Raw genomic sequence first — 13359 nt, 5'->3', positions numbered from 1 at the left:
GGACATACTGTCTTAACAACATCATAGGACAATAAAAACATGGAAGACATACTGGCTTACAGCATCATACTACATTAAAAACATGGAGGATATACTGGCTTACAACATGGTAGGAAAATAAAAATATTGAGGCTCTACTGGCTTTCAACATGGTAGGACAATAAAAACATAGAGGATATACTGGCTTACAACATGTAGGAAAATAAAAATGTTGAGGCTATTTTGGCTTACATGATAACAAAATTTAGAAAAAACATGGAAAATAACAGGATACAAGTGAAATATAGCTATGCCACATACCAGTATTTATCATATTACAGAAACCTTCAGTTCAAAACTTTGTTTCAGAGTTCTCTTATAAAGTAAATAGTTATAGTGTTTGCATGCACCACATAAAATGTATAATTTTAGTGGTTTGTGTTATGACTCTGTATCTTTAAACCGAGTAACAGAAAAGAACAAAAAGCAACAAGTTTTTTTAAAATTCAACAAATAATGTATTTCATTTGATTACAAAGTTAAAACTTAAAAAGAACTTAGGGTGTTGTGAATTAAATTGCAAGTAGTGTTACAGTTTCTATCAAAAGTCCAAATGTATCAAGTTCCACTTGAATTCCAGTGGTGTTCCAAATAAATTCCAGTGTTGAATGTGTTGATGTGCCTGTTGTTACAAACATGCTGGTGTGTCAATGGCTTGAAATGATGTGATGTATTTGGAATCTTTTGATGTATAATATTAATAATATAATCCAAAATGTCATTGTTTGAATTCACTTTTATTCCAGATGTTTTCTTCTTAGAATATTATTGAGCACTTTTTAATTCCAGTGAATAATAATTTGAATAAATCCAACCAAATTAAAAACTGAACACAACAACAAAACTTATTCTGCTTTGGATGCTTTGAAAAGAACTAGTAATTTTTCAAGTAAACAACTTTGATATAAAAAGGTAAGACACAATAATAGAGACTGGATGTATGTATGTCTCATCGTCTCTAAAACAGTCAAAGGTGTCAACATGTTTAGGAAATTCCAAATGGAAAACTAAGATCTACATTCAAATAGAAGTAAACTTGTTTATATCCATTAATAAAGATCTCGATATTTAATCTATAATTATAGAGATGTGTCAGGATGTATTATGTTCTTTACAAAATAAATGTCACTGGTCAGGTATGCCATTAACTTGAATTTGGACAAAGGTCAATTACAAAATACATACATACAAAACATATAATCATTAAGAAAAGCTAACTGTTAGATATATTTAATTTGTTATTTATTTATTCATTATATGCTATGGATAATTGTTTTTTGGACTTGACTTATGTCCCAAATCAAGTTCATTTTCTACCTGATCTGAATCATTGATTTTGGTTTATTAAACAACATGTTGTCTCAATCTGAGTCCAGAACATTGGAAATTCCCAATTAAATGCTAGGTCTACCTGTGTTTACTACATTTGAATTGTAATTTTAGTAACAGCTCTTCTAATTATCACAAAGATTTTATCTTGTAAACATGCAGAACTTCCAGAATGAAATTTTCTAATAATTAATAGTTGTTTTTTTTAATAGAAAAAGCTAATTGTGACCTTAGGTCAAGTAGAGGACTATATAATCTTGTTTATCTGGAAAATATTCATTTGTGCTGTAAGATCTGAGCAGAATCAGTTGTATTATTGTTGTTACCAGTATTTCATTTGAGCTGGAACTTATTTATTCAAATTTTTTCATTCAAGTTATTCGTCTCTGGAAATACAAATTGCTAAAAAATGATGTACTAAAAATATAGACTTCGATTTAAAGTGAAAACCAAATAATTTTATATTCTTGGATTGTATTATTGTGATTCAACAGAAGACTTTTGGTACATCACTATGACACAGGGCATGACAGGCACATCAACACTTCCAGCATTGGATTTATTTTGGAATACCACTAAAGTTTATTCAGAACTTTAATTTTTAGGACTTGTGTTCTGTGGAAATAAATTATTTGCTGAATTGGCAAAACTTGTTGGTTTTCACTCTTTTCTATTACTTGCTTTAAGACCATAGAATCATAGTACAACAAATAGTTCAAATTAAATATACATAACAATTCCCCTCATAAAGAACAAGAAAGAGATTTTTGTTTTCATTTTGCCATTGAAAGTAATGGGGTTGTGATCACTGAATATAATAATCTGAGAAGGAGCTGAACTTATAAACACTTCAGAGTTTTGTAATGCCAATATCAAAGCCAAAAGCGCCTTCTCGATTGTGGAATAGTTTCTCTGTTGCTTATTTAATTTCTTAGAAAAATAAGATACTGGATGATCTACACCATTCTTATCTTCTTTAATCAATACTCCACCAGCCCCAATGTCACTTGCATCAGTATACATTTTAAATGAATGACTGCAGATTTGGAACTGAATGAACAGGTGCAGTCTTAAGGATGGCTTTTAACTTAACAAAAGTCTCCTGACAATTTTCAGCACAATGAAACTTTGTTTTTTTACTCTTGCTCAATTGGTCAGGGGCTCAGCAACTATGGAAAAGTTGGACAAAAATTGCTTTTTACTGATAGGAACAGAGAATTCACGAGATAGACTTCACCTTAAATTTTTATAGGTTAACTTGACCATGTCCCACAATACTTGTACATCAAAAACAAGCAACACAAGCAAGGCAAAACTTTTACGTAAATTAATTGTCAGATTTGCATCATTAAGTCTGTCAAAGAATTTCCCAACGGTTTCCTTGTGATCTTTCAAGGTGTCATTATAAATGATAATGTCATCGATGTAAGCATCAGTTATCTAAACCAGATATAATCATATTCAATAAATGTATAAAGGCAAAACTTTCATCCCAAAGGGCATCACTTTATATTAATAAAGTTCATCTAGAGTTACGATTGCTGAAATTTCCTTTATCCTTTCCATGAGTAGAATTTGCCAGAAGCCTTACAAAAGGTCAAACCTGGTGACATATTTTTGCATTTCCAATTTTGTTCATGTAGTTGTCTGTTCTTGGCAATGGAAATTAATCTCTTTTGGTCATACTGTTCACCTTTCTATAGTCAGTGCACATGCATAAAGCATTATCTGGTTTCGCCACCAGAATGCATGGGGAACTCCAGTCACTTTTACTTTGTTCTATGAAACCATTCTCCAGCAAATACTGAATTTCTCTTTTCAAACATTTCCTGTTTGAGAGTATTCATCTTATACAGATGCTGTTTCACAGGTGTGGAATTTACAATTTCACCATCATGGTAGATTTTATTTGTTCTTGGTGGAACATTGGAAACAAGCGCTGATATTAAAAGAAATAGTTGTTTTAGTTCACTCTTTCCTTGTGGCTGTTGATGTGACTGTTTCTGGTCCAGATTATTACAAATTTCAGAATTCCGAAGATTGGTTATGCCAAAGTAACTACATTCCAGTTGCATTCCATCCCTTAAATCCTGACTGTGGGACAGGTACAACTAAATTGACTGCATGAATAACATGGCCATCTGTATCAGCATACTCCTTTAACATATTTATAATGCAAAGTTGTTTTGCTTTTAAATTCCCACGAGTGTTAATGATATAGTTTAAGTCACTCACTACTTAGCCAGAAAAGGATTTTGAGATGTGGTCAAGAGAGCCCAAATATCGGGAGTTTTTTTCTCCCGGATGAGTGTTGACCACTATGAAAATGTTTGTACACAAAATTTCATTTTTGAGCCATGTATTATCATCAAAGTTTGTGCCTGACTTACTTTTTGGGGTAAAATAGAAGTTTATTGATTTTGGGGTCAGATGTGAAAGTCACAGATAAAAAGTCACAGATAAAAAGAAAGCTCTTCTTTTGCATAATGACTTTAGTTCAAGACCCAGTACCTTGACCAAAGTTTGTGGAGGGCTTCCACATAATGTATAGAAGGGGTTGTCATTTAATTTTAGGGTAAAAGGTCAGAGTCAAAGTCATTGTGACTCAAAAAAAATTTAATGACTTTTTACCGTTAATTTTGTGGGTCCAAATTCTACCATTGGATTAGCCCATTTCAGCTGCCATGGTGTGTCCATGGCCAAGACACTTTACTTACCTTGACATGATATAACATTAATATTGCTGTGCCATAAAACACCAAAACATTCAAAAGAAATTCTTTTGCAGGAACCATTGTGCCAAAACCTACCAAGAAAACCCGTAAAGTCAATTGTCTTTTAACCAGACACTTGAAAGAAAACCATGAGATGTGGGTAGCCATAATGAAAGAAGAGGAAGAACAAAAAGTCTTTGCAGAGAAATTAGAAACCATTCAACAGGTAATAAAGTTGACCAGATTATGTTTTTGACAGGACTGATTACATGTGAGGTCAGTAGCATAAGACCTGCATGTGTTAAATGCATCAAAGGTTAGTGAATAGTTTTTCATAATTTCAGGTGTTGGAGTTGTAAGCATGTTTACTTTCTCTAAATTGTGAGAGTTGTAGAGCTAACATCTTTACCCAGTTGCTTTCCCACTTTCAGCGGTGCTCCAAAACTTGGGAGCAGAACCTTAGGATAAACAAATATTGTTATAGAATGATTTGCTCAGAGTGGTTTAGCTGAAAATTTTAATTGTAAGCATGTAGACATTACTTCTGAATAATTATAATGCATTTTCTTCCACAGAGCAGTATTCATTAGTTCCAATGTTTAATAGCCCTAACCCCAACCCGTATCCAATACCATATAAGTGTGATGAGTGGGCTATTTTCAAAATGTACATCACATTTTCTCAACATAGCAATCAATGTTACATTAAAATAAAGGAACATGAAACTTTCCACAGTTATTCCTAAGATGTCACTGCCAAATTGTGCAGTTTCAGCAGATGTAGAACAGCTCAGGATTACAGTTATAAAAGCCCACAAGATAAAAGGTCTGTCTGTCTATCTGTTAGCAATTTTGATTCCACATAATGAACACCAGTATTGTCAACCATTGACAAGTTACCTGATTTTATGGATGACCTGCACTTGGGATAAGTAAGAATCCTTGAGATTCCAGAATCCAAAGGTCATGGTCACTGTTACTGAGAAAAAATGGCTCCTCAACCATGTACAGTTAGCAAACTTTGCAGATAACTTGCACATGGTGTAAGGAAAGAACTCTGCATTTGGATCAAAAGGTGTAAGATCAAAATCTCTGCAAGCATGTCAGTTTTTTATTCATCCACTTGTGTAGGTCAGGTAGTTTCAGAAAACTTATTTGTCCCACATACACTTTTACTTGTCCCAGGACTTCAACCACTTGCCTAGATTCAGTGAGATGTACACACTTTAATCCATAGAAGGATCAAAAGAAATATTTATTTCTTTTAAGGTTTTTCTTTGTCAAAAACACTGATACTATACATTTTGCTGCATTAATCATATCAGGGCCACGGACTGGATTTGTGGGCCCTAGGAAAATTTCTGGAGTTAGGCCCCTATGAATCACAGACTGTGATGGCAGTGAGCCCCTGAATGTTGTGAGACCTGGAATTTTGTCCTACTCTGTCTACAGACCTGAATCTAATAATTTAGAAGCTGGATTGGGAAGAATATATGTCTGCCATCTAGACAAGGCTCAAGCCAGCAATTGATAGCCACATCTTGGATATTGTTTGCAATATTATTTAAAATATTTGTGAATAATCAATTGTGCTTCTGAACCACCTTGTCAATACACAAAGGGTACAATTATCACATTATAATTACTATTCTGTTCATTCCTTTTTGCCACTGCTGCAGAATGTATAACTGATAATGTTTATTTAATCCTTTGTCTTATCAAATTTGTTAACATTGATTCAATTACTGTCTCTCATTTCATTTAGTTGTTCCTCTTTTCTATTTAATCTGCGCATGTCTGATGATATTTAGCACTTTTTGCAAAGACTTATTCCTTCTTTGGAAATTTTTTGTTATTACACAGATTGCTTAGTGTTTATAAAGGAAGTGAGCTGGTCACATGATCAATTGATTGTAGTCCGGCATTCTTTCAAGTATATTTTGTAATATAAGAGAGAGAGAGAAACCACAGAGGCTAACATACCATTTTTACTTTATGGCAGATGTCACACTGGCTTGTTCTGAACATTCAGTGCTTCTCAACTGTCGGCTTTTGCCATGTTGACAATTATCAGTGGTAATAATAGCCAGTAATTATCAAAGTGACAAAACATGACATTTAAGGGAAAAACTGTACAGGCGTAATTTGATTAGAGAGTCTGCAGCAGTTACTGCATGGAATAAGTTACCATACAGTCATTACTTCTTAGGAAAACAGGCATAGTTAGTTCATTTTCATGCATAAGAGCTGTATTAATATACCATTTAATGCAGAAAATCAAACATCTTGTGTAACAAAGTGAAAAGGAATAACACCATTATTAAAATTTATCTTTAGATTCCACTCCAGAGTTGTACATTTTTCTGTAGGGTTCAGATTTTAAGAAAGGTATTCTCCTAATTTTCTCCACTGGTAATCCTTGTTATAAAAAAAGAATATGTTTAAAGATGAGTTAAGAACATACAGTTTCTCTACTTTTGGAGGCCTGAATGATGTTGATTGATTTACTGTCTCTTTATCTATTTCCTTGCATCAAGTATATATCTCAGTAGCACTAAGTCCAACCACATTTATTTTTTGCACAGCAGTTTTGGAGATTTATCATGTATCTGGCTTATTAAAAAGACAACCAAACCAAGCAACAGTAGCTGTATGTTTGCTGCAAACTCAAATAATTTAATCTTGGCAAATCCAGTTAGATCCACTGCTGGCAGCAGTCCATTTATTGCAACTCTGGTCATTTCATGTGTTTGGTGACCAAATCATGAGAAATACAGCTCACATTGACCCGCTCTTAGAAAACTAGCGGGGTAACACTCCACTACATCAACTGAAATAACATCAGCAGGATTATATTTTGTGTTCGAAAGGTCACCATGTCCTGATTCAATACATAAACAGGATATATCAAGAAGTCCCTGAGGTGTTGGTCGCCATTAAAAACAATTCCTGGGGGGGACATGAGCAACCACAGACATGAATGTAAAACAGTTATTCAGCATTTCGCCTATGCTATATTTTATCGCTACCTGTTTCATCCAATAAATCAAACCTAGATCCATTGGATCCTGATTCAGGATCACTCTGAAACAGCCCGAATGAGACTGGATCAAGTTTGCTAATATAAATTTCCTCAAAAATTTTACTGTGGTAAATTGGCAGAAATTTTGTTAAACATGCATCCATGCGTGAGCGTTGTAGTCAACTATCACTGTTGAGACGCCTTTACTTTGATAGTTGTTGAAATCATAAAAAACCTCATATGTTATTGTTTTTACAACTAGGGGTAACTTTAATTGTTTTCCAACACTGAAATGTCTTCCAAGTGGGCTCCATTGTAGTTAACACGCTCTGTCCATTCATTATTTTTTATTTGTGATTCTGTCAGTCCATTTCCTCGTGGGGCATTCATAAAATGTTGTTACGTGTTGAGCTACACATTTTAAGATACCAGTGGCCACTGCTGCCCCTGCATCGGTTGAAGAGCATTAATATCAGGCTCATTTAAACAATAAAGTGCATAAACAACAGCAGTCGCTGGAAATAATTTTTCATAATATGACTTATCAGTGCCCGTCTTCATTCTGGGCACAGAATTTTTATCTGCAACGGTGATATGCAGGCCACGTGCTAGTGATTATTGAACAGGGTCAACTTTATCCTGAATAATCCATGTTGGGCCATCCTGGCTGCCATTAAATTTTGACAGTAAATTGAATTTAAATACCTTTTATCATCAGCTAAATAATCAATAATCATCACTGCCTATTGGTCATTCATTGTAGCATCATTGAAAATACCGTCATGGTCTATCCAGAAAGCTGAACAAACATGAGTTGCATCATCCCGCTTGTTTGTGTAAATGTGAATGAAATGGTGGGCATTTTCTTTTTGTCGTCTACTCTATCAAAATCAAACCTAGCTGCAGCTGGTTTAATCATAAATAATCTTGCAAACTCTTGTAGTTTCTAACAATTTAATCTGATTTCACTAATTTTCTAGGTCATTTTGTTTTTACTTAACAAGGGCTTGTCTAACACTGATGAGATTATGATACTGTTCTTGCAATTGTTTTGCTACAGTCCACCAGCCCATTATATAATTAGGGCATGTTTTTCTCTTATTGAACATTATTTTGGAATATTATATAATAATGTCACAAGCAAAAAATACTTGTAAGTGGCTTATGATTGGATTGACAACCCCATGTGGAAAAAATTGTTTTAATGAGTATTGTGCATCTCATTTAGCAAATGTTCAGCAAGGAAGTTAAGCACCAAAACCATGTGTAAAAAGCGGAATAGGGATGAGGGGAAAATCTTTTGTATTCAAAGTAGTTGTAGAAAATAGAGAGCACTTAAAATGATGCTGTGAACAACAAAGTGATGTCATGGGTGCCACAATAAAAGATGCTGAAGATTATCTAGGTAAAAAAATCAAAAAATGTGCATGATCAGAAACCAGTCTTATGACTTGAGGAAAAAAATCAGCTCTATCGAAGTGGTATAATCAAAAAATAAAATTTCAGTATATTTAGTAATGTACGATATATTTTTTTACCTACAGTAACGACCTACCAGACCCCTTCGAATTCCAGTAACAACTTAGAATTCCAGAATGGCACATATTCTGTTGCGGATAAAAATAACTTACTTCCTTAATAGCATAGTGGTATAGACTGACACAAACAAATTTACTGATAAAAGCAAGGCTGTATTTGAAAAATGCTAATAAATCACAGTGCTATACACACAGAGGTATTTAAATAACATTGATGTCTTAATTAAGTGGATCATGTTTAAAACATGCCTGTTGTTGATGCCATGGGTATCTTTATATATCAGTTTCAAAATATATTTCAAACAACTATCTCCACAGTTTAACGCTTAGCATGGTGGGAAGTTTGTTCAGCAGCCCATTGGTCGGCAAGTGGAAGCTTTGTTCGAATCATGCAACGGATAATTTGTTGGCATTTGTTAATAAAATTATTATAATTGGGGACAGCTGTGAAGATGTTAAAATATTAATGAACAGATAATCTGTAAAAAAATATAACTTAGGTGAAACTTGCCTGGTCCCCCTTTCTGAACCCTATAGGCTGTTTGTTTTGCAACCTGGAATCATTTGGGGATGGGGTGCCTGATTACAAATTAACAATTATAACAAATTAAGAATAAATATTACAATTACCCATGAAATAGTATTTGAACATCATTCAGTTGGATGTGGTCATCTCCTCTGCTAATTAATTATATTTTTTTTGGCACCAACCAGGCTTACATGTAAGGCTTGGATTGGCTTTTGGCAGTTAAAAAATCAACATTTTCCATGGCCTGGATTGTAAGGGGTCTTTGGTGGTGGTGTTGACCCCACCCCACCCCGATGATATTGCATTACCAAGGATTGTTCAGTTTGAACCAGATTTGACAATGAATCTTTGTATTAGTGATATTTGGATTGAATTTGATTTCCATCATTTTGATGAACTTAGAATCCTAAATATGTATTATACTAAATGACAAGATAGGATAAGGGCCAATTTGGACCTCTCCCTTCAAGATATATTTTTCTCCAGGACTGCTTTTAATAAAGGAAAGCAACTATTAAAAGCCAAAAGTTTTCTCTTCCATTGTAACACCTTTTTCATGGATTATAGATTTGGTGGCTAACAAGCCCTTATTAAGTTTATTGTCAAAATAATCAGTCACATAGTCAAATAGAAATCAGCATTATATAATATATAAAAATTTAAAATGTATTTATCCCTTAGGCCTTTGTATATTCAGTGGTTAATCATGAAACAGCACTAGATTGGGGGTTTGGTGAGAAAATAAGCCATATCTATGTATTTGTTATTTCCCCAGTTGTTTTTTTAAATTTATATTAAATGACTTGGACATAGATGGTCACTTATGAATACCAAGATATACACCATAGCAATTTGTCTTTGTAAGTTTATGTTCTCAAACCCACAATGAATTTCAGATTGACCAACCATGTTGTAAGTAATTGAACAAAGAGCTAAGCCTTTAAACCATGTATGCCACTTTAATAATGTTAGATTAAATTGCGAAAAATTTTAAAAATTTCGTGTTCATGAATATGATGTCCATACCATACTAATAACAGAAAATATTGTCCGTGCATGTTTGCCTGAACTGGCACACCAATATTCACATGCATACAAACACAAACACAATAGTCCTGGGAAATTGTGAAATTTTTAAAAGAGATTGCTTCCGCAGAGAAAAAGAGAATTTTGTGCCAGGGTTGAGGTTGGCAATCTATTCATTTATAACTTTATTTGAAAATAAAGATGAAGCAGTTATGGTTTACAATCTCACTTGATTCTTATGATCTGCACAAAACCATATTTAACACATTGAGACATTTTAAGTAAGAAAATTAAAGAAAAATATGACATTTAAATCCAGCTTCGTAACAGTGGCAACAGTGCTAAGGATAGGGTTCCAAAATAGACTTTGTCTCAAATCTCTTTCTCTCATTCATACGTACATGAATTGTAATGAGCAAAACATATGCACTAATCAGCTAAAGGAAACTTGAATGAAAAACAAGAAATAATCTAGATAACGATGAACAGATAATATCAATGACAGGTTTAAATAGCATTATTTGAAAACAGTTGCTTTCAGGGATACTTTTAAATTAATTCAAATTTTTAGAAAGATGAAGGTTTCAAGTTATTCGTTTAAAAAAAATCTTATCATGGCAACGATAGACAAATAAAGTTATTGTGCATCAGGATAAACATAAAAGGTAAAAGTAAAATTAACTTATTATATGCATTAAAAATAATTAAAAAATCTCCAGCTTAGCCTTCAGCAAATGCTTTAATATTTTGTATGCTAATGAAGACAACAGTTGTACTTTTACACGACTGCTCCTGACTTGCAGGCGAAGTTCACATACACACACACACACACATATACGTCAAGAGAGAGAGAGAATATGTGGCTTTGTCAGGTTCTGTAGGGTAAAATCAAATTGGTACCCAAACTTTTATTCTCTTTTGATAGAAACCATTTTATGCCTATGATTGCATTAAAAGTAGAGTAAAATTCATATCTGTTCAGTATAATCCATTTCTTCAAAAAATTATTGCTTGAATTTTATTTCTCCTTGTTATAGTCTGCTGAAGACGTCTTCAGTTATCTGTGTCGTAGAGGATACTGTAAAGTTGTTACTAAAGTAATTCATGAAATGGAAACAAGTAAATAATGATGCCAATAAATATTGCAGGTTAATTGGATTAAATGCAGATTTCAGTACTATCATTGTTTGTATAGTTTCAATTCACATATTCTAATCCCATTTGACAGACTTCAAGAGTGTGAATTTATGTACATTAAGAGTTGAATAAAGTCCATAGAGCCAACTAAAATAATAAATGAAATTTAAAATGATCAAGTTAAACAAAAACACATAATTTTTATTTCTTATCATTCCTTTTCCTTCAGAAGCCATTAGTAAAGAATAACAGGCTGCTTGTTGTTGTTGCTGTTTTTGTTGTGGGTTGCATGCCGTCATACACCCCTTCCATATTTAGCTACCCTCATCTCATTATTCAGACTTATCATGATATGCACCAGAAAGTGACACAAAATGCATTCCTAAAGAAAGATTAAAAGAATACATTCTTCCATCCAAATCGGAGTCTGTGTTTTAATTTCTGTTTCATTTAAACAAAAAGAAAATTACATTTTGCACAGCATCACAAATGATCCTTGTCTGCATCTCATTCAATTTTCATGTCATTGTGTTGAAATTGTAGCTGAAGTTACCAAATTTGTTTCATGCGCAAATGATTTAACATAATTCATATTGACATTGCAAGACGATTCATTTGATTCATGCTGAAAAAAGACTGGTCTGTATACATGTAATCAGCCATATTTGTGCAGAGTTCTGGAGGAGTCAATTTTTTGATGCTGCAAACAAATCAAAGGGAGGCAACTATATTATAAGTAAATATAGCAGAATAGGAAAGCCAGTCACTACTTAATAAACCAACTGACTCCTCAACAGGTCATGGTGGCATTTCAAAAATTTGATGTAAACAGACCACTCTTGTTGTAGTGATTACAAAAAGTTTCTTTGGTCAAAAAGTCAAACATATTCTCAACTGCACTGGTATATTTAAAATTAAATAAAATGGGAGTTTAAATTCAAAGGATATATTATGAAATTATATTTAACGATTTTAAGATTTACCACTCAGTTTCTAATCTCCCATTCATATAAAAAATCTTAGAAAAGGTTGTTCTATCCCAGCTTGTATCTCATCTGAATTCAAACAGTCTTTTTAACAATGTACAATCTGCATATTGCCCTTGCCACAGTACTGAAACTACTCTTCTAAAAGTAGTTAATTACATTCTCTCTGCTTTGGATAGCGGAAAGATTACAGTCCTCACCATCCTTGATTTGTCTGCAGCATTTGACACAATAGACCATGATATATTACTTCACCATCTCCAGCATGTATTTGGCATTCATGATACAGCTTTACTGTGGTTCAAGTCCTATTTGGTCAACAGGACACAAATTGTGTCTGCAAATGGAATACACTCCAGCCCAGTTGATCTGTTTTGTGGTGTTCCACAGGGGTCTGTTCTTGGACATGTTCTCTTCATTCTGTACACTCAGCCGCTCTCAAGTGTCAGAGATCATCATCCAGTTTCTCACCAATTGTACACTGATGACACCCAAATATACAAATCTAGCCACCCAACTGAAGTTGATGCTGCCATCCAAGGTGCAGAGAGGTGCATTTCTGATGTGAAATCATGGATGACATGTAACAAGCTGCAGATGAATGATGATAAAACTGAGGCCATTCTGATCACAACACTAAGACTTTCTCAGTCACATCCTTTACCTCAAACAATAAATATCAGCAACACCAACATTAAATTCACACAATCAGTATGAAACTTAGGTGTTACTCTGAACAGTACTCTCACATTGGCACCAACATGTCATGAACATATGCAAGGCTGCATATCTTGAGCTGAGACGCATCAGCTCCATTCGCAAATATCTTTCAGTTGATGCCACTAAAACACTTGTGTGTTCATTAGTACTTTCAAGACTGGACTATGGTAACTCAATTCTGTCTGGTTTGTATCAGTATCTGCTCCAGAAACTTCAAAAAGTTCAAAACACAGCTGCTCGGATCATACTTAGAGTACCACGATCAGAGCACACCTCCCCACTGCTCTGTACCCTACACTGGCTAGCCATTCGATCCAGAA

At 33.9% G+C, this 13359-nt stretch overlaps 1 protein-coding gene across 2 annotated transcripts in view; it reads left to right on the top strand.

Moving 5' to 3' along the window:
* LOC149796471 (cGMP-inhibited 3',5'-cyclic phosphodiesterase 3A-like) overlaps nucleotides 1-13359 on the top strand; it is a 259042-nt gene that overhangs the window by 236615 nt on the left and 9068 nt on the right. For both annotated transcript variants that reach the window (XM_089961176.1, XM_089961177.1), the window contains exon 12: nucleotides 4157-4308. In XM_089961176.1, coding sequence (XP_089817302.1) covers nucleotides 4157-4308 — 152 coding nt within the window. The remainder of the gene's footprint in view (nucleotides 1-4156; nucleotides 4309-13359) is intronic.

Source organism: Sinohyriopsis cumingii, chromosome 6 (genome assembly GCF_028554795.1).
Source record: "Sinohyriopsis cumingii isolate HCF-2022 chromosome 6, ASM2855479v2, whole genome shotgun sequence".
Lineage (NCBI taxonomy): Eukaryota > Metazoa > Mollusca > Bivalvia > Unionida > Unionidae > Sinohyriopsis > Sinohyriopsis cumingii.
The sequence above is the reverse complement of the archived record's forward strand: the minus strand, read 5'-3'. Positions and strand labels throughout refer to the sequence as shown.